This window comes from Macrotis lagotis, chromosome 5 (assembly GCF_037893015.1).
Source record: "Macrotis lagotis isolate mMagLag1 chromosome 5, bilby.v1.9.chrom.fasta, whole genome shotgun sequence".
NCBI classification, from domain to species: Eukaryota; Metazoa; Chordata; class Mammalia; order Peramelemorphia; family Peramelidae; genus Macrotis; species Macrotis lagotis.
Genome location: NC_133662.1, coordinates 129488516 through 129511937, shown reverse-complemented (window position 1 = coordinate 129511937; position 23422 = coordinate 129488516). Strand labels below are relative to the sequence as shown.

The 23422-nt window shown below is 32.8% G+C and overlaps 1 protein-coding gene across 1 annotated transcript in view; it reads left to right on the top strand.

Annotated features, from left to right (window-relative positions):
• LOC141489371 (uncharacterized) overlaps positions 1-23422 on the top strand; it is a 794154-nt gene that overhangs the window by 74299 nt on the left and 696433 nt on the right. Inside the window, exon 6 of the mRNA XM_074190035.1 lies at positions 4369-4446. Coding sequence (XP_074046136.1) covers positions 4369-4446 — 78 coding nt within the window. The remainder of the gene's footprint in view (positions 1-4368; positions 4447-23422) is intronic.

Here is a 23422-nt window from a genome sequence, read left to right as displayed (position 1 = left end):
ATGAGTATCACAGCAATAGGATAAAAAAAAGTAATATAATATCAGTCTAATCTTTAGAACTTTCTTTAGAGCTGCTTTGACAAAGATAAAAAGGAAGATTAGTGCACTATCACTGGCCACCAGTCAATCAATAAAAGCTCAGTACCTGACTAAGTAAGCCTGGACAAGTCTATTAGACGGCTGATTTGGACCAAGTATTTGGTCCTTAGTTTTTCATCTGTAAAATAAAGAAATAAAACTTGATATGACTAGATCTACTAATGTGATTTTTGAACTGCATTTAGACACCTTATTTCCAAGAATAAGATATAATCCCATTGCACAGTGCCTTGACCAGACCATATCTAAAGCATTACTTTCAGTCCTGAACACTATATTTTAAAAGGGACGTTAATAAATTGAGGAGCATTGGTTGAAAGAATGGGGGTTAATTATCCTAGAGAAAAGAATAGTAGTGAGGGTGAAAAAGAGCACAATAGCTATCTTCAAGTATTCAAAAATATTAGGCTTCTTTAATTTGATTTCAAATGATGAACCAGGAGTAATGGTAGGGAGCAAAGACTTAAATCTAAGCCTAATATTAGGGAAAGCATACACACACTGATATCCACATACCCTATCTCTCTCTCCTCTAACAATTAAAGCTATCCAAATACTAAATGGATTGCATTGGTAGGGGGTGAGTTTCCCTTTATTGGATGTTTTCAGTCAAAGGCTTGAAAATCCCTTATTGAAATCCTATGATATATAATAAGATTTCTGGTATAAAGGAAGGGCAAAATAATCATAAAAAAACTATTAAAACCTTATGAGGCCCTTGTAGCAAAGAAAAAACTCATATTGATAAATTTCTTAATGTGTTTCCTACTAGAATGAAGATTAATCCCAAGATATTATTAGCATAGGTATTTCAGATAGAAGTCCTATACTTTCCTTGAAAATAAAACTAAGTTGTCCACTTGTTAGGAATTTTTGATTAAGTATAGAGTAGCCTTATATCAGATGAGGTTACTTACAATTCTGAATTTCTGTGGGTAACTTCTGTGGATTTTCTACTTATGGCTTGGTTGCATGTGCCAACAGATTGTGAATAAATAACAGCAGATTCTGAGAAAAGCACAGTGATTGGAACCATTCAGTATAGTAGATAATAACTTTATATACCCCATTAGCTTATGTTATCATTCAGGACCATAAAAGAATTATGATTTCAGTGTTGCTGGAGATGTAAACTATACCATTATAGTTCATAGCTCCTACCTTCTTTGAAGAGAAGATACACTTCTTGTATCTGAATGTAACCAGAAAAATATTTCAACTTTCTAGTGATGAATTGACTGAATCTTAGATAAAAGAAAATTCATCACTTGAGTGTGTTCTCATCCAAGTATAACATTTGTGAAAGAGCAGCTAACTCCATATCATGATGAGGTAATAGAGGGAGATGTTGGTAGAGACCTAGAGACTTGTTGTTCAATAATTTATTTGCAAAAGTTTAAGGCAAAACGAAAATATAAAAATATTTTCAGTGTCAACTTAAGTAGGAATGAAAGTATGTAGAAGATTTTTATTAAAAAAAGTTCAACACAAATAATTAAAATTTTAAACATTTAGACACATTGACAGAGCTGTTTTAGTTGCCTGAAATATTAACCAATCCTGTATGCCAAGTAATGCATACTATTTTGACTGCAATCTAAAATTCATCAATATTCTCCGTACTGAAGGAATTTCACTTATAATTTTTTAAAGTTGATTCTTACTCATAAGTATCTATTTAGAGAAATATATCAAATTAGATAAGAAATCTGAGTTATAGAGTATTCAGAAGTCATTTCATTACCTCAGAGTTGCCTAGAAGTAATCTTTAGGAGACTTGTGTTGCAATGGATATATAAGCAATTGATAAACAAATAAATAATTCTGTTAAAAATGAATGCATCTAGGGGCAGCTTGGTGGCACACTGGTCCTGGAGTCAGGAGGACTTGAGTTCAAATTCTGCCTCAGACCATAATTACCTGTGTGACCTTGGGCAAATCACTTAACCCTATTGCCTTGCTAAAACAAAACAAAAATTTTAAAAATTAAAAAAATAAAATGAATGCATCTAAAATATTTAAACATCCTTGCAAAGAATGCTTTATTTGGGGGTGGCTAGGTGGGACAGTGGATAGAGCACCAGCCCTGGGGTCAGGAGTGCCTGAGTTCAAATCCAGCCTCAGACACTCAATAATTACCTAGCTGTGTAGCCTTGGGTAAGCCACTTAACCCCATTGCCTTGCAAAAAAACCTAAAAAAAAAACCACCTAAAAAAGAATGCTTTATTTGTATGAAGCAATCATTTTAATGAATCCTCCCCAAATCCTATTAATGCTAATAATATTACCCTTTTATGAAAAAGCAATATTTTTATTATATTTACCCTGACTGGCAAATCTCACTTTCATATAAAGATCTTCAGAGGGCCCCATGTTGTCATCTAGGCACAGGATGTATCGGGGTTACAAATTAAGGAATGGAAAAATATTTATTAACTATTTGCTATATATGCAAATTCCTATGATAAGGACTGGAAATAAAAATAGAAACATTGAGATGGCTCTTGCTTGCAAGAAACTCACTTTTTAACCTAGGGAGCCAGGTTAAAGATAAAAAGATGAAAAGACTCCATATTAATTAGGGAAAGTAGAAGGGCAGATGCCAAAGCCCATGGGGACCTTTGGTAGTAATAGCAAGTTAGATGAACTTCTATCAAAACAGACAGCACTTCAAAGGCTGCAAGAGAATCAGGTGAAGACAATCTTCATCTCTTGAGCTTATTTTACTGAAGATTTTGTGTCATTCTAGTGATTAAGTTCATTGCTTTTTGGGAGTATTATAGGAAAAAATGTTTAAAATAAAAAAAAGAGGAGTTTCCCCCCATAAAACTTCAATCACATCATTGAGACTTGGGGGGGAAATTACATTTCCCTGTTCTGCCCTTCCTAATTTTTCTTTTGAGAATTTTTTTGTTTTGAAGAATGCTCTATTGGATTCCCAATCTCCCAGTGAGTTTTGCCTCTGAGAGCTGACACAATTTTTTAAATCAAATTTCTGGTTTTCTAGTAAAAAAGAATAACAAATTTCACTTCTAAAACAAAACTCATTTTTTATATTTTTTCCACTTTTTTTCTCTTTCGCTATTATCTGAATCTTTGTTTCAAGGACAAAAAACTTTTTAAGAAACATAAAAATTTTATTTAGCATTTCCTTGGAGTGTGCTCACTAGTATCCAGAAGCAATATTTTATGGTTTATGGATATTAGAATAACCCCAAGAAACAACCTGTGGGAATGTAATGATTGGAAGAAAACCTGTTATAAATGTAGTGCTTGCTCTGTTCAGAAATCCTTAGGCATGCAGGCGGTTTCTTTTCATAGCTCTAGAAGAGTGCACATGCAAATTAGAATGTTCTCCTTTCTAAACAACAAAGCCACAGGATTCAGCTAATTCTAAAGAGTTCTAAAATGGGAGAATCACAAGTAAGTAATCAGAAAAGCTGACATTTTACTAATATCTGGTTGTCACAGAGATGTTCAAAGGAGCATAGGCCTACATCAGATTTTGGAAGAAATATATAGTCAGAGGTTATGGACTGAAAAGTAATGATAGAAAATGTGGGCATTTCAGAGAGAATCCTGCATTATTTAATGTTTACAGTTCATGGAGCAGTTAGTATTGGTTAATTAAGAAAGTCATTTCTGATAAGAAAGCATTCATGAATGATTGTGAGTTTTTTACACAGTTCATAAAAAGCCCACAGACTTAGGGTAGCATTTCAATGTTCAATAGAAATAGGACTACATATTAAATTTATTTTCTATTTAGTTTATTATTTACTTAACTACAAAGCACTTATTTATCATAGAAGAAAATGTTGCTGTTCCATAAAAGAATGTTAACCTCACTTTATCACAATATCATCTTTTGAGTTTCTAAGTGAACCGAGGAAAAATTGATGAGTATTTCAATATTCATTATTCTCAGTTCTTTTGAGTTAAGCCTGCATAATTTAAAATAAATGTTTGAAAATAGATGGTTTTATTTGATAGCATGTGGATTTTACATTAATGAAGTCTGGTAGATATATTCAATATTGTGTGCATCCTTAAAAATAATATATTAGAAATGGTTTGGAAGATATCTCATTCTGTGAATGTATTCACTTAAAGATCAGACCTAACAAGAGTTTTCATATTACATAACAATATGAATTTACACTTAGATGGATGAATTATGCATGTTGAAGAAAATCTATTTTATTAGTGAATACTAAAATGTTTTAATTTCTTTTCTATACAAGTTAATTCTTGTCATTTTATGCCTAGGACAAAGTCCAGCAATACCTCCTCCATTACCTGTTGGACAAGTTTCTCGACCTGAACTGGCACCATCAGCTCTTGGAGGCAAGTTCCTTATCTCTTTTTCAGAGATGTTCTTATTTCAAATATTACACCTTCTTGAGAATGTAGCATGATTTTCAATGCCACTCTTCTACATTACCTTAGAATGCTGTTGTGGGGTGTGATAATTCTTTCTTTGTATTTCATATTTTAATTCCCTAGAAAACCAAAAAATTCTTAGCTGGTGATCTTCAGTTTTGGAAAGCTTGCCCATTTTTGCAAAAAGGATAATAGGCAGGGAAAATTAGGTCAGAGAGGGGTGGTGTAGTGGTGTAGTGGCGTAGTGGCGTAGTGGATAAAGCACTGGCCCTGGGGTCAGGAGTACCTGGGTTCAAATGCAGTCTCAGGCACTTAATAATTACCTAGCTGTGTGGCCTTGGGCAAGCCACTTAACCCCATTTGTAAAAAAAATTAGGTCAGAGATAAATTCTTCTTATTATAAATATTTTTATAGCAGAAAAGCTCTCCAGTTTTTATTGAGCTTTTCCTTAATTTACTGAAGGTGGTGTTGGGATGCCTTAGAATGATTGCAGTAAGCCCTTATGCTTTGGCTTCTACATAATACATTCACACCCATTAGGGTTCATGGTTGGTATTGAATATCTTTAATATTTAGTTTCAGATACAATGCCTTATATATAACAATTACTTAATGAATACTTTTTAACTGTATTAAGGCTTCCATATACTTCCCCCATTCTGAATCTCCTACATATGACAATACACTTAAATATTTAATCATCTAAGTTTGCTTCTAATATAGGCAAGACCATTTGTATTGTTGCCTGTCTTTCTGTATATATCTGCAGAAATGTAGAAGTGTTAGCCTATAAATGTAATGCTTTCCTGATGATAGTTCTTCCTTATCACAAATAAAGTAATTTAGTGAATGATAGCAGCACCTTCAGTTCTGTATAGGGACCTCTTTGGTTGCTAGTATGTTTAACTCAAAGAATATTTGCTGAGTGTTGGTTCAGTCTTTCTCCTTTCCTTCTGTGGCATATAATTTTACCTTAAAATATCTGTGGGTAGTGACCATAGGTATTTAGAAGTAACTTTGGATTCAGCAATACCCTCAAATAGGATTGAAAAGTTTTGAGGTGGAGGGGTGGAGCCAAGGTGGAAAAAAGGAAGGAACTTTCTGGAACTCTCCACCAAATTCTTCTGAAATCCCTTTAAATAGTGCCCCAAAACAAATTCTATAGTGGTAGGATAGGATGAAACTATTTTCCATCCCAAAACAACTTAGAAGGTCATCAGGAAAGGTCTGTTGCATTGGGATTGGGAGGAAAAGAGGGGAATAGAGTGCAGTTCAGTACAATTCTGAATCAGGGCAGATCAGGGTCCAGAAAATCAGGAGCAGATCTTGGGAGTGACTGAATTAGTAGCAATTGAGGCTGCTTCCAGAGCTATCAACCCACAGATGGTAAAAGGTAGAACAGCTGGTAAGAAGATTACAAGGGTCCCTTTGCTGACACTATGGACAGGATTCTGGTTACTTTGCCCATCAAATTTGGGTTGCAGTCCTGGGTGGCAGTCCCAGGGTGAGGAAGAATAGTAATATATCAGGACTTGGTGTTCCAGGGGAAACAGAGACCCTCATCATAATTCCAGGGCAAAAAAAAAATGTTTGTGGATCATCACAGATCAGAATACAGACCCATTCTTAGATCATGCCAATTTGGAAGAACTGAAAATTTACAGGATGTTACAAGAATCCCTGAAAATAGCTACACAAAATCTCAGAAACTTGAGATAATGTGCCCTGCACTCTGGAGTCAACAAAGAGTCTGAGAAAAGATTAAAAAAAAAGAAAAAAATTCAGTCCATAGAAAGTTACTATGGTGAGAGGAGAGAACAAACATGCACTTAGAAGAAAAAGGCACCAAAATCATAACTCTTCATTGGAAGACTCAAATAAAAAATATGACTTGGTCTTAGGTAATAGAACTCCTAAAGCATTTTTAAATTCAAGTAAGAGAAATAGAGGGAAAAAATGGGAAAGAAATGACAATGATGTAAGAAAATCACACATAAAAAGAATCAACATCTTGATAAAGGAGGCAAAAAAGTTAGTGAAGAAAACACCTTAAAAACAGAATAGGCCAAATAGCAAAAGAGCTACAAAAAATTTAATAATGAGAAGAATGCCTTAGAAAGCAGAATTGGCCAAATGGAAAAGGAGATATAAAAGCTCACTGATGAAAATAATTCCTTAAAAATAGAATTGAGCAAGTGAAAGCTAATAACTCTGTGAGATATCAAGAAACTATAAACAAAACCAAAAGAATAAAAAAATAGAAGACAATGTAAACCATCTCATTGGACAATTGACCTGAAAAATAAACTCAAAAAAAGAGAATTTTAAAATTTCTAAGACGGGATAATAAAAAAAAGCCTAAACATCATCTTTCAAGAAATTATCAACAGAAATTGCCCTGATGGTGCATATGCTAAACCCACCCTTCAGAATATGATATGTATCTTGAATGATTCCATTAAATTAGCATTGCATTCTTCAACTTAATTCATCAATGGAAATAGTCTATACATTATCCTAGTTAATGGTTCCTCATGTTTCATGGGAAAGTGGTCACAAATAATTGGAGATTCATGCCCCTTTTTCCTCTGTTGAAGTTCAAGCAAGGGATTAATTCTAAGATGGTTCTAAGTACTCATAAACAAAAGTAAATTACAACTTTGTCATACAAGACAAGCATTTTAGCTGAGATATAATGAATTTGGTATTCTATTATACATAATGGGAACCTTTGGAAAAAAATCAGGGTTGGCTTTGTATGCAAAAAATTGAACTAAATTGAGCATGTGAGGCTAAAATATGCTTGACAAGGCTGAATTTAGGCATAAATAGGGGGGAAAAAAGTATGATCAGGGAAAGAAAATAGATGGGAATCATGTGAGAGGTGCTTAAATAAATCAGAATTTGAAATCCATTGAATATTTATGGTTATCTACTTCTTCCCTTGATAGTCCAAATAAAAAGGCTAGCCATTCAGGGTAGATCTGTTACCTTGTATTATCTTTCTTTATCCATTTCCTATTTGCCCTAAGACCATACTTGTCCCCAAACGAGGGACCAACTGCATATTCCTCTTTCATTTTCATGGTTTGATTCTTTTCTCTTGGAAGGTAGGAATGAGATTCTCAAACTGAGTATTCTTGTATTCTGATAGCTCTGAGAAAGCTTCTAGACTAGAATTAGTCACTTGTATAATCTATGACTGAGCAGCCAGATTTCCTCAGAATGCCTAACAGTTTACTCTGGAAATGTTAGATGATTATAGATCCTGCCAATATTTTGAGTTGGCTTGCCACATATTCAAGGTAACTGGGGTGAAAGAGGAAACTCTGCAGGGGTAAATTAAAAAGCTAGTACAGAAATGAAGATTCAACATAGTACCTCTTGCTTCAAATCTAAGTGTAAAAAAAATGTGCTGAAGAACTCAGTCTTCCTAAATTGAATATTTTAATGCATTATATTTGTAGTTAAAAAAACATATAAAATTCATTTAACCAGCAGTGATCCAACAAGAAATTAAAAGAGTACATTTAGTTAATACATTGCATGTGAATCTTAAAATTATTTTAGGATCTTAAAATCATCCAGCATCTAAAACTTTAGGTGAAGTAAAATTCCTCATGGGAAAATAATTTTCTAACTGCTAATTAACTTAGATAATTCTTGAATCTAATGAACATAATGCTAGTAAGACAGCTTTAATGCTTATTGTATTAAATAATTAAAGCCTTGAAAATTTCTTTTTTCAAAGGAGCCAAGATTTTACCCTTTTCCTATGACTTGTTTATATATTCAGTAAATAACAATTTATGTAAACTTTCTCTGACAAATTAAAAATTATAAATATATAAATTATATATATATATGTATATATATATACATCACTCATACCTGCCAGTCTACAGAGGAAAGTTTGTTTTAATACATGTAAGGCTATTTAGAAAATCTTGTCCCTTATTATGTGCCCATGTGCCCATTTGCTATAACTTATGAGTGAATTGGATTGGAATTTATAGAGCCCTTGGCTAAAAGGCCAGTATAAGATTTCATTTCAAATTTGAAACGTAATAGCCTTGTGAATTAAAATAATTTGACAGAAAAACAGTCTAGTGACTCTTTATCTCATTGTCAAAGTGCATTTAGGACAAGAGATACACTATAAATAATATTGGTATCTTAGGCTTGACATGAACATAATTCTGTTGTTGTAAGAAGCTGCACATAAATCAGTGGATGCCAATCTGCTCAATTGAGGCTGACTTTGATAGTCAGATGATTCAAATGTTTGGATTCTACTTATCACCAAACAGAGGTCCATAAAACATTAAGCAGTAAATGTTAGTGTCTATCAATCTGTCACTTGGCAGAAAGGTTGTGATTTGTCGAGTGGGGACACTTGCCATTGTTATATTTACATATTAGCTCAATTTGGCATTTAATTCTTAGAACTTAGTCATTTTTGCTTAGGTATTAAAATATTTAAGTATCAAAATGGAATTATGAAAACACATAAAATATTAAAAGAAATTAATGACCCAGAGTGCTATGAAAAGAGGTCATAGCAATTGGTTTGAGCCACAAAATTATTCTGAGATCAGATGGAATAGTCAATTGTTCCAATTTTTTTTCTTTGGCAAAAGTTTATGAAAGGAATTCAAATTTGTAACAGAAGGAGCACCATCTTTCTGTCAAATCTTAGGATTTTATATTTTAGTGCAAGAAGTCAAATTGGCCATGAAATCAAACCTACACTAGGGAAGCAATATAGGTGAATGTAAATAGGAAAGAAGGAAAATGTTTATTTAAGTGTACCATGCAACATGCTAAGACATTTACAAATATTATTTCATTTGAATCTGTCAATAACCCTAAAAGTTAGTTGCTATTATAGACTTGCCCAGAGTAATGTAGCTTATCAGTGTTTGAGATCAAATTGAAACTCTGATCTTTCTGATTCCAGGTCTACTGCTCTAACCATTGTATCAAGAGTCAAAAAAAACTTCAGATTTGAGCTCAGGCTCTACTACTTATCATTTGTTGACTTTGACCAGGACTTTAGGTCTCCCTGAGCTTTAATTTCCTCATCTCCAGAGTTGGGATAATGGTTATTTATAGTCTCTACATTCTGGGAGGACTGTGGAGATCTGATCAACTAAGATAATATATGCAAAGTACTTTGTCACTACAAAACCTTGCATAATTCTAAACTACACATTTCAAACTGAAATTAGCATGAACAAAGTACAGCTTGGGAATCTGGTGTTTTTGAATTAGACAAGAATAAGAGGAATTACCTCCTATGTCATTAGGTATTTTGAAGATTGTTATAAATATGGACAGTGGCTATCAGTACCTACTGCTATGAAGAAAATCAGTCCTTTCATCTGGGGCGCTCTCATTGAGGATCTAACCAGAAAGGACCATTTGCAAGTTATATTAGAGTATGGACTTTGTCAGAGCCTCTACTCATGCAGATGTGCAGTTTGTAACTTCATTAACATAACAGATTTGGAAGCAGGACACATTTAGTATTAATCAAATTGTTTTTAGTGAGGTTGATTATGTGCAGCCCTCTTGAGGCAGGATTTTAGGTCTGACCTTCCTCATGGCCAGGGTGAAAGTAAATTTGCAAATTTGGTTGAGGGATCGCATGAGAGAAAAGGAACTCAAATATGCTATGATTGAACTTTTAGTAAACAAATTAAAGTGTAACATTAATACAAAATACTATTTTACAATATTATTAAATAACCAGCACTTTTTCTTTGTATAGGGTTACATTAACCACTTAAGATCAAAATCCTTGTCTTTTTGTGAATTATCCCTCCAGGGCCTCAGATTCTGGATTTGATTTAGAATGAATCCTCTCAGAAACCATAATTCATTTTATCTTGATAAATCAAAGGTTACAGAATTCAGACCTACAGATGCAAAATTAGACCAAAGATCATTTGTTGTCAGTTGACAGATTCCTTTTGCTTTTTTCTGACTCCTTAAAAGATTTATCATAGATTCTATTAACAGTAACCCACTCAAAGTGAGAGCCTTTCTAACAACTTAGAAGAAAAATGACCCCCTCAAATATTTTTACCTAGTCATGAATTCTCACTGACAATTTTCAAAATTAGGTATTGGAGTTACATATTCTCTCTCCCTCTCTCTGTTCTTTTTTGATTTTATTTTTCAGCTCTTCCCTCTTCAACTTTGTTTTCCTGGTTCATCAACTCTTACTATGTTCATTGTTTGTGTTTTTTTTTTATCATTCAATATCTATATAAGATGATCAGCTCTTAAAAGGGATTTCAACAGATTCTGATCAGTTTTTGCAAGAAGGAATTGGTAACTTAGAATTTAAGATTGAGATCCTCTCTATTCTGCCTACTCTATTCTCCAAGGACTGGGTGGCCTCTCCCAGGTTAAGCTCATTTTCTTTAATCTCATCACCTTGCTGCTTATTCTTGCTTCAATTAATACCACTTCCCTTAGCCTCCTCTCCCCTTTGATTGAAAGGCTGGGGATAGGAGGTAGAATACTAAATCTTCCCAAGCCCTTTCTTTTTAGAGGATAGAAACTCAACTTTGTGGCTATTCCACTCTGCATCAGCTGCTCTGCTTAGGTTCAATTCTATGGAACAAGAGAGGTGCTGCCACTTTCCTGCTTCCTGTTATATGCTGTCTTCTTTGATTAAACTGTAAGCTCCCTTGAAGGCATGAACTTTTATTTTTATTAAATATAACATTATTACTTAATACAATGCATAGTCTATGATTTGTAAGTGCTTATTGAATTGGTTTGAACAGACAAGGAATCTTAGGCCTAGAGTGATAAAGTGACTTGATCACAGTTTGACAGTATGGTGACAACAGGTGTAGATTTATAGCTCCAAGATCAGTTATATTTTTTATTTTCATCATACATCTTACTGTTCTCCAGAGATCTGGCCACTCCAAGAATGATAATTTGTAAATGCAATGCTACCTTCATAGCAAGAATACTATAAGAAAAAGTTCAACAGAAGACTAGGGAAATGACTTACCCATAGTCATTGTGTTATTAGAAATTGATGATACTTTATATACTAAATATAGGCTTAAATATTGTCTATAAAGTATATAGATTCATATTTGGTTATATTTTTTTCATTTACTTTCATTATAATTTAAGATATGAGGGAGATTATTAAGCCTATTAGTAATAAAGCTTTAATCAAGAATTCTCATCTTCAAGGGGCTAGGTGGCATAGTGGATAAAGCACCAGCCCTGGAGTCAGGAGTACCTGGGTTCAAATACGGTCTCAGACACTTAATAATTACCTAGCTGTGTGGCCTTGGGCAAGCCACTTAACCCTCTTTGCCTTGCAAAAACCTAAAAAAAAAGAAAAAAAAGAATTCTCATCTTCAATCCAAGGCCATTCTACTTATTTCAGTGTGTACCTTTTCAACTTTCCTCACAAAACTTTCAGATGTTATCAAAGACACAGTCAATTCACATGATTACTTCAAACTCATTTCACTCCAATACTGTTTTACTTTTTCTATTTCTGTTTGGTTGCACTGTTCTGTTTCAAATATTTCTTTGATATTATTTACATTTTTATGTTTTAATTAAATTATTTTGCTATTGCACATATACATATATATATATATGTATATATATATATATTACTTGAATAGAATAGTCTTAGAGAGTGAATAGTTGGTGGGGATATTAGTCTGTGAGTTACATGCTTTTCTTCCCTCAAGGAACCACATCATACTGAGGATAGTTAAGTTTCCAAAGTCATATAAGCCCAATGCTTACATCATGACATGAGTTTTTAGGTGGTTATATATGAGATATTAAAGTTTTATTTCTTGCTCTATTCTTTATCACCTTGGTAAGTTTTCTATTTACCCTTTTATATGCTAATAATAGTAATGCATTACACTTGTACAGAGAACTGAAAATGTGGTGCATACTTTTTGGTGTAATACAATGAGATTGGGAATAGTAGCAGTAGTAGTAGTAGTAGTAGTAGTAGTAGTAGTAGTAGTAGTAGTAGTAGTAGTAGCAGTAGTAGCGATAACGCAACAACAGCAGTAATACTAGTTTTTATTTACGTATTATTTTAAAGTTGGTAAAGGACTTTATAACTATCTCATTTTATTCATAAATAGACTAAAGCTTTAAAATTAAAGTGATTCTTCTTAAGCAAGTAACAAATAATTAGAAAATCCAGAATTTGAATCCAGAACCACTTAGGCTCAGCCCATCATTCTGTTATATCACATTGACTTTGTTTATTGGGGAAGACAGTGAAATGTATGATGAAAATCAAAGAGTATAAAATAATAAATGGTAAATATAATGCTGATTTATTTCATTAAAACTTTTAGATTATAGTATCACTCCAGTCAGAAATAATGCTTTTCTCTGTGTTTGGGATGGCAAAATAGGCAAAAGAATACCTCTACTGATGGTTATTGGCATACTGTCAGACACATATTCTGCTTAAACTGATAAATAGAAGAACATTTCCTTCAATTTTCATTAATTTTGGCAGTAGTTTCATGTTGGTGTTAAAAGTAAACTTAAGAATCTGAGAGTTGGTAGGGAATCTCAGAGATCAAAGAGTACTAGTTTTATTTTTGACATTTTTACAGCTCTGTTCAGGATATTGGAATTGTGATTTAAGCTGTTAATGTGAAACATTGTTAACATGTCTTTTCCCAAGTTTCCTAACTTCTAGTTAAAACAATCTGTTGGGATTTTTTTAAGAGAGTCTCTAAAATACAGTAAATCCTTATTCAAACTTACCTTTCTTCACAGTTAAAAAAATTTTGAAATGCTTAAAATGTTCATATGTAAAGTGGTTCTCTCAGTTCTTCTATTCCTTGCTTAGTGTCCCCCCCCCCCTTTTTCCTCTATTGGCTATCTTTTTTTTAATCTCTTTTCTTTTATCCTACTCTTTTCAATCCAAAAACATCATCAGTTCCTTATTGTTTTATCTCCTTTGTTTCAATGAATGCAGCTTCTTTTTTAAAAAAAATTATTTAAGGCATTCGGTTAAGTGACTTGCCCAAGGTCACACAGCACAGCAATTATTAAGTGTCTGAGTTCAGATTTGAAGTCAGGTCCTCCTGACTCCAGGGCTGGTGTTCTATCCACTGTGCCACCTAGCTGCCCCTGAATGCTTCTTTGTAATTACTTAGTTGCTACATCGGTTTTATCATGTCCAGAAAAAAAAATTAAGGCTCACTTGGTTAACTTTTAGCAAAACATCAGTATTTGTTGAAATTTTGTGGGAAAAATCAGCAATCTAACAATTTTGTAAGATTCTTCAAAATAAATTGCTATTTAATACTTAATGCCTTATATATAGAGAAAAATTGCATATGCACAAATGCACACATATGTACAGGCACAGAATACATTTTTGTATGCATAATGCATACATGCAAACAGCAAGAGAGAGAGAGAGAGTTGAAACTCCACTAATATTTTTGGACACCCTATATGTTTATTATTACATAGTAACAATAGATATAAACGTGTGTATCTATATAACTATTAATCTACAACAAAGAGGACAAAAACTTCCCCAAAATGCTTTAGCTACAAACATCTTACTTAAGCAAGAGAGATATGCCAAAAGCAACAGTAGGTTAGAATATAAACCCACTTGTAAAATCTTATGAAAAAGCAAAGATGATATTCAACTATCAGCAGTATCATCTCATAAAGCAGTGAAAAGAAGTGGAATGTAAACCAATTTAAAAAAACCATAGCCTATTATCTAACTAAGCAAATTCATCCCAAGTGCATTCAAAGTAGGAAATGGAAGATGGATTATAAACAAGAAATATAGGAAGGCATCTCAAAAGGTATTATTACAAATTATAGTCTAAAAACTGATGCAGAAATGACTTCAAAATTGATAACTTATGTTCTGGTTGTTAAAATATAGTCAAGCTTATTGCTTATGATTTTATTGGGAACTCAATATGTCTTTTACCTGAATAACACAAAAGTCACCTCATGAATATTTTTTTCCAGTATACAATCTCTTAGAGAGCCCTGAATACCATCATAACCAATGTATGCAAAAGAATTTACAAAGTGGTTTATATTCTAACCCAATTTGACCTTTAGTAGCCATTTCTCTTGATTTGACAAGTGTATCAGATGTTTTCTAACTTATTTTCTGGGATTTCATACTTTCCTTTTCTGTAATTCATTAATATTAGTTAAATTAATTGCTAGATAAAATTAACTTAGTCAATGTTAATGTCATTTCTAATCTCAATCTCCTATTTTTTTTCAATTTTTTTTATAGCTCAGGCTTATTTTGTTTAAATTGTAGCTCAAATCTTTTTATATTTTTCTTATTCTTTTTTAAATTTTCTAATTCAGATTCCTATTCTGGTATAAAGATTGTCTTACTATAAACAAACAGAAGACTAAAGGACAACTCATTAATCACATGTCTTTTCTGACTTTTTAAAAAAGCATAATCTATATTTTCCCTAGATACTTTAGTGCTTACCATATCTATTTCTACTATTTTTCTTTCTTTCTTTTTTTTCCTTGAGGTTGATGTTCCCTATTTTACCCAGTCTAGAATCCTTAAAGGAATTAATCTTTTACTCTTACTTACTCTAATTCAAACCTGGGATAAGTCACCTATCTTCAGGCAACTTGCCCACATCCCCACCCAGTTAGCAAAACTTATTGAAACTTAGAGCTTTGAAGCCTCAAGAAATCTAACAGTTCCTGGTACCTGGAATTATTTTTTGTTATTGAAGAGAATGTTTTTGTTGTTGTTGATGGAAATGTTCCTAATATAGAGGTATGAGGTAATCTATCTATTCCAAGAATTTTAGGCCTCTTTCATTCTTTCTTCTGGAATTGTACTTTCCCATTTATTTCTTTCCACTTCAACATTTTCGGTTTTTGTACTGATGTCAAAAAAAAGTCAGTGTATGTTGATTTTCTTTAGAAGGTAGTGTTAAGGTTTTCTGTTGTTTTTTGTTTTTGAAGAATTAGTCTATGACTTCATCTTCTGTGGGCACTTTTTGAAAATAATTTTCAAACTCCTTGAAACAACAAATTCAGCAAAGTAGCAGGATATAAAATAAACTCACATAAATCAACAACATTTTCTATATATTAACAACAAAGTCCAAGAGCAAGAGATAGAGAAATTCCATTTAAAATAACTATAGATAACACTAAATACTTGGGAATCTAACTCCCAAGACAACCCAGAAACTGTCTGAACACAATTATAAAGCACTTCTCGCCCAAATAAAATCAGATCTAAATAATTGGAAAAATGTCAAATGTTCATGCTTAGGTCAAGCTAATATAATGAAAATGACAATTATATCCACATTAAATTACTTATTTAGTACTATACCAATCAAACTACCAAATAACTACTTTACTAAGCTAAAAAAAAAGTAACAAAATTCATCTGGAGCAACAAAAGGGCAAGACTAGCAAGGGAACTGATGAAAATAAATCTAAAGGAAGGTGGCCTAGCTCTACTAGATCTAAAACTATACTATAAAGCAGAAGACATCAAAACTGTCTGGTACTGGTTAAAAAATAGAGTAATGAATCAGTGGATTAGGAAAGGTTAAAAGAAATTGCAGTAAATGACTACAGCAATCTCCTATTTGACAAACCCAAAGATATCAGCTTCTGGGATAAGAACTCATTATTTGATAAAAATTGTTGGGAAAACTAGAAAATAGCATGGCAAAAACTAGACACAGATCCACATCTCACAACCTATACCAAAATAAGGTCATAATGAGTATAGGATTTAGACATAAAGAATGATACCATAGATAAATTAATATACCAAGAAATTATCTATCAGTTCTATGGAAATGAGGATAAATTTATGTCAAACAAGAATTAGGGCACATTATAAACTGCAAAATGAATGATTTTGACTATATGAAATTCGAAAGTTTTTGCACAAATAAAATCAATGATGCTAAAATTAGGACAACAGAAAACTGGGCAACAATCTTCACATCTAGGAATTCTGATAAATATCTCATTTCTAAAATATATAGAGAATTGCATTAAATTTATAAATTCACAAGTCATTCCTCAATTGATAAATGGTCAAAGGATATGAACAGACAATTTTCAAAAGAAATTAAAGCTGTATATAATCATATGAAAAAAACGCTCAAAATCATTATTGATTAGAGAAATGCAAATTAAAACATCAATGAGTTACCACCTCATACCTATCAGATTGACTAAGATGAGGAAAAAAAGGGAAAATGATCAATGTTGGAGCGGTTGTGGGAAGATTGGGACATTGATGGATTGTTGGTGGAGTTATGAACAGATTCAACCTTTTTGGAGAGCAATATGGAACTATGCCCAAAGAGCAATAAAACTGTTCATACCCTTTGATACAGGGATTCTAATTCTAGGTCTATATCCAGAAGGAATTATTAAAAAAGGGGGGAAAGCCCTACATGTTCCAAAATATTCATAGCAGCTCTTTTTTGTAGTGGCAAAGAATTGGAAATTGAGGGGATGCCCATCAATTGAGGAATGTCTAAACAATTTATGGTACATGAATACTATGGAATATTGTTGTTCTATAAGAAACCATAAATGGCTGAGCTCTAGAGAAATATGAAGTGACTTATGGGATCTGATGCTGAGCAAAGGGAGTAGAACCAAGAGAACAAAGTACAGCATTGTATGATGAGCAAATGATGAAAGCAGCTTTTCTCAACAGCTCATAAAGCTAGGATGACTGTATTAGACTGACTATGCACTATGTTATCACCATCCAGAGGAAGAAAAATAAAACAAAACAAAACATACACACCAAAAAAAAAAAGAATCTGATTAACACTTTATGAAAATCACTTCTTATGTATCTCTTTCCCTTAATTCTAATTCCTTATAACAAAAATAACTAACCTATAAACATGTTTAAAAATATGTATGCACAATGCTAAATTGACTGTTCCAGGCTGAGGGGAAGAAGGTGGGAAGGGTGGGTGGAGGGAAATTTTGCAACTTAAAAATACACATGTGCATATGAATGAAAATAAATAAATAAAGAGAAAAAAGAAAATAATTTTCATATGTACTACAATACATAAAGACCAACAATCCCATTAAATAATATTTCTTGTTGCTTTTGATTATATTATAAATTCTACTCTAACCAGTTTCTTTGCATTAGTGAGGAAAAACTGGGAACAATTCTATTCATATACAATTTCATTATTTCCTCTGACTTTATTTATAGCAATAATATCAAGATTGATATAATTCAGCTTTCAGTATTGGATTTTTTGATGTAGAATAAGGTGTACATTGTTAGTTTTTGTTTGTTCTGGGTTTTTAATTATTTGTTCAATTAATAAGCATATATTTCCTCTTCTACCCACTGGAAAGAAAGAAAAAAAAGTTTTGTAACATGTGTATATACTTGACAAAAACAAGGTTCAATATCGACTATGTCCAAAAATGTGTTTCTCATTCTACAAATTTAGCCTATTATCTATTAAGAGGTGGACAGCATTCTACATTAGTTCTCTGTAATCAAGGATGATTTTATACTGATAAGTACTTTAAGTCTTTCAAAATTGTTTGTTTAGCTTGAGCTAACAAAGAATCCATTATTTCTGCCATGGCTGAACTAATGATAGTATATGAATATAATGAAATATTATTGTGCCATAAGAAACCAAAAATGGGATGATTTCAAAGAAGCGTGGGAAGACAAATCAATTGATATTACAGTGATGTGAGCATCACTAGAACAATTTATATAACAACAGAAACATTGCACTTCTGTGTTCCAAGGTAGAGTCTGATAGATGTGTGGAGGTCATTAATATGTGATACAAAAAAATTGAGGATCAATGAGGATTGGAATATCTTAAAATAGTCAAGGCAAGAGGTAATGCAGAAGTCCTGAAAAAGGATAGTGATTGTGTGAGTTGAAAGATGCTCTTAGATTATGAGATCCTGTAGAGGTAGAAGTAACATGATTTGGTTTATCATTATGACTGTGTCCATATGCAGTTTTCACTGTGACTGTTATATGGCATGTGGGAGATTAAAGAGTTACTAAAGTTGCACATCTGGGAGACTAGAAGGGTTAATGGTGACCTTGAGAGAAATAGAGAAATTGGTAAGAGTTGGGTATTTTTTTAAATGATTATGGGCTCTATTTTGGAGTTTTCAGATTTTGACATTTATGGAATATGAAATAGTTGATATGTTTATTTTTCTGGTCAGACCTAAAATAATGAGAATAATGGAGGAAATTTGGAACTAAACAGGAAGGGGCAATGACGTTACTGGAAACCTGGAGGGAGAGAATTAATAGAGCAGGTGCAACCTTTCAAATTTTATCAAATGGCTCTGTTTATACCTTTCCTGCTTCTAGGTAGAGAGCCAATCCTGTCTGTAACTTAATTACTTAATTTATGTATTAGATAATTGTTTATGAGTTGCTGACAATCATGATGTTGCTTTAGTACCTATCTTTCCTATTTCCAGGTTGCTACTTTTTCAGCTTTTATTTTCCTAATTTCTTTTCTTTTTTCTTTTTTTAGTCTTTTCTTTTTTCTAAGCCATGTTACTTTTTATCCTACCTTTCTCTTTGTTGAATGTAAATGAACTTTAGGACTGTCAAGACCATCCTCCATTTCAGTTTCAGTAAACATTTAGGGCATGTTTACTTTAAGTGTACATACCCAGTATGGTGTTTCTATCACTTTCACTACTTGTGCTAAAGATGCCTGGAAACAACCAGCCAAAAAGTAACAGAGATAGTTTCAGGGAGCAGTACGCAGAATGAAAAAATAGTATTCAAAGCAGGTATCTTTGAAAGCCATCTCCCAACTCTGGGCTTTTTCACTGACTTTCCCCCCAAGTCTCTCCTTCCTCAATATCTCTTCTAGCTATCCTGACTTTCTTAAAATCCAAGCTAAAATGCAACCTTCTGAAGGAAACCTTAATTTTAGTGACTCTCCTCTGTTATTGGTTATGCCTAATTTATTGTGGGTTCAGCTTGTTTGTACTTAATGTGACTGTGGGCAAGTCACTTAACGCTGTTTTCCTCAGCAACTCTAAAAAAATGAACCAGAGAAGAAAATGACAAGTCACTCCAGTGTCTACCAGGAAAACCCAAATGGGATCATAAAGTTGGACAAAAGTGAAAAATGACAAACAACAAAATGACCTCTGAGATCTCTTCCAACTCTGAGATACTGTGACATTTTGACAATAGTGAAGAATAATGAAATAAACTTTAATTGGGTTGTGATTTTGCTTCAGAGAAAATTAATGATACAGCAGAAAGAAGAAAACAAAGGCTGAAATGCAGAATTTTTCCCTAAAAGAGATGCAAAGAATAGGGTTGTCCTTATGTATGGATCTAAACAAACTCGGCTTCAAGCTTAGTTAAGTTTGTATCAAAACAATGTACCTCATAAAATGTGCCCTTTTTCTATTTTCCCTTAGTTCTTGCCTTCAAAAACCTCCAAAGTTGTCTAAATAAACTATAAGAAAAAAAGATTCTCTTCTTTCTACTTCTCTCTTACTGGTCTGTATTCAGAGAGTGGGGGAGTGGGGTGGAGTGGGGTGGAGTGGAGGGAGAGAGAGAGAGAGAGAGAGAGAGAGAGAGAGAGAGAGAGAGAGAGAGAGAGAGAGAGAGAGAGAGAGAGAGAGAGAGAGAGAATATCTTTATACAGCTTGACAGACTGATAAAAGTGGGGAAAAAAACAGTTGGGTCAACTGGGAATTCTGGAACCTCTGTGGGTCAAGACCTCTTGCCACAACTTTCTAAAGTGAGAACATACTTATAACAAGGAACATTATTTCCTCATATATGTATTCATGTATATATGTGGATTAAGAGAGGAGAGAAGACAGAAAGGAGTCAGAGGGGAGAGAGATAGGCAGAGACAAAGAAAAGAGGAAAGAAAAGTGAAGGATATAGCAGTATTTGAACTTGTGTGAGATGTAACAACTAACAAATATGAAAATTCTTACAAGAATCTTCTTAATATATTTTAAAAATATTTTATATAAATTCTTCAAATCTCAAAGGGCCTACAAAGGTTATCACTTTGATGAAACAGACATAGTTCCTTCCTTTTATAAGTAATAATTGACTAGTAGTCATATTACTAAAGATGAACCTATTAAAACTAATGAGGCTAGTTCATCAATGATAATAAACACGGAAAAATTGTACCTTGGTATAGTTACAAACCTCATCTTATAAGGATCTGTCAGAGCTTATTCTTCCTTGAAGAAGTCTAAGAATCCATCATCATGTTTTCCTAAATATGACAGAATGGATTAGAACAGTACAGGAGTCATTATCATAACCAATTATAATTATATTGAACTAATTTGGAAAGTTTTATATATATATATATACATACATATGTACATACACATAGATATATAACATTGTATGTAATATTTGTGTAATTTTCTAGAATATATATATTGTGCCTGTATCATTTTTGCAGCTGAGGGAACTGAGGAACAGATACAATATGTGATCTTGTTTCACCAAGATTGCACAACTAATTAGTCCGATTAGGAACCTGAACCCAGGATTCCTCTTTTCATTTTATTTTAATACCTCTCCAAAGAATTGGGTTCCTTTCCTACCTGGGCCATAGTGGAGGCAGATTTGAGCCCAGGATCTCCCTGCAGAGATACTCTACTGTTCCTCATCATGGTAGAACTTTAAGAATGTATAATGGAATGTGGAATGGCTAGTGACACTTGGTGGAAAATAGGAGGGGGGGGGAATTTCATCTATTGGCTAAGATAAACTTATGTCATAGGGATCAGAACTGAAAGGATTTCTCAAGATCCCCCTAGTCCAGAGTTTTTTAACCTTCTGCATCATGACCTTTGCCAATCTGGTGAGGTCTATGAACCTCTTAGAATTATGTTGTTAAAAAATAACAAACACAGAATTACAAAGGATGCAATTATATAGAAATTATGATGTGACTTTTTCCCTATCCAATGTCATTTAACCCCTGATATCCAAAAATAGATCCAAAGACACCCCCCCCCCCACTTAAAAATCCTTGATCCTGTCTAACTTCATTTTTTTAGATAAGGAAACAGAGACTTAAGAGTTTCCTAGTGACTTTCTAAAAGTCATAGAGATAGTAAGAAACAAAAAATAGGATCCAAGCAAATCTCCTCTAGCTCTAAATTTAGTGGGAAGAAATTGTATCTGACTGAAGTTTGCTAAAATTTTAAGGCTAGCATTCATTCTTAAACATGTATTTGCTCCTTTACCAAAATGACCTAGGACTTTCTTTCCAAATGGTATGTAACCAATCTCATCTTTTAATGGAGAGAACACAGTATAGGTGGGCAGAGGACTTGGTTCAAATCCTATTTCAATTTACTATGGGCCTGGAATCTAGAAAACCTGAGTTCAAATTTGACCTCAAATATTTACTTAGCTTGGTTAAATTACTTGACTTTGTCTCATTTTCCTCATTTGTAAAATGAATTGGAGAAGGAAATGGCAAACCATTCAGTACCTTTGCCAAGAAAATCCCAAACAGAGTCATGGTTGAGGAAATAACTGAACAACAACGGAATGATTTTTTTCTCTCCAGAATTTATGAATTCATATTCTTTTGAAGAACATATTAGGGAACTATAATTTTGCATTTAAGAACTATTCTGTATTAACCAAATGAAAAACTGAGAGTCTTTCATATAGGAAGCAAAAAACAAACAGAATTCTTTTTTCCTTTAGCTATCTGAATGTTTATTTTTATATGGAATCAAGGTGATCTATTGTAATCAAAATCAAGTTAAGTTAGTGAATTTTTTTTGAGGTGGGTAAATAAGTTAAAGTCACATGCAACTAACTAGACATTTATCCTAATTTTTTTCATATCTTACAAAGTCCTTGACATTTTAGTTGAGGCAGTGAAATAATTTCACATTTCATTTGTATTTCAAAACTAGGAGCCCCAAGTCCTTTTAGTTAACAAAAGGAGTAATCTTTCACATTTGAAATGTGGAGGAATGATCTTAAATAAATAAAATGATTGTTTAGTTTTCAAGTCATGATTTTTTTTCCTGATTTTCATTATTTTTACTTAACCTATATTAGAAAAGTAGAAAATAAAGGTTTTTTGTAAGATAGTTAAATGAAACTATGAGAAAAATAGCAAACATTTATGTAGACCTTTGTTGCTTATAAAGCACTTCTTATAAATTTTCTTTCCTATAGACAAAAACAGATTTTTTCCAAAATTCCCAATTGGCAGAAACTTGTCATATTTATTTAGAAATAAACAAATACATTTAAACTAATACATAATGACTGTGATTTATAAAGCAAATAAACCTTTTACTAAATGGAGAGTTAGTCAAAGGAACTAATTAGCAAGAAGTCTAGGAGTCACCTGAAAAAGCATTCAGCTGAAAAAGTAACTTACATATTTCCACCAAATCTGTCAACTTGTCTAACAAGTCCTCTTCTTCCTGGTCAGATAGTCAGTGATTCCAGGAAATTATGGGGCATTCTTTGATTTGTTGAGGCTCAGATCAGACTACTTGGTATGAGTACAATTGCAGAATGGGGAGTGACCTCAATGACCTCCCTTCCCTTACTTATCTGCTCCATGTTTGGTTAAAGCAGCAATGTGCTTATCTGTTAAAGTGACAAAGTCACAGGTTTAAAAAAAGACTGCACCTAGTGTCTATTATGAAAAAGAACAGTACTTTTTTTTTTCAGTCAGAACTGAAACCTTCCTAGATTTTTCTAGTCTCTATTTTGATCAAATTGAATTTATTTATTTATACATGAGTATATATGTATATGTATTAACATATATATGTTTAAGCTCTACCCTTTTCTTAACCAACTATAAAAACTCTCAGAAAAATTTTTTAAAA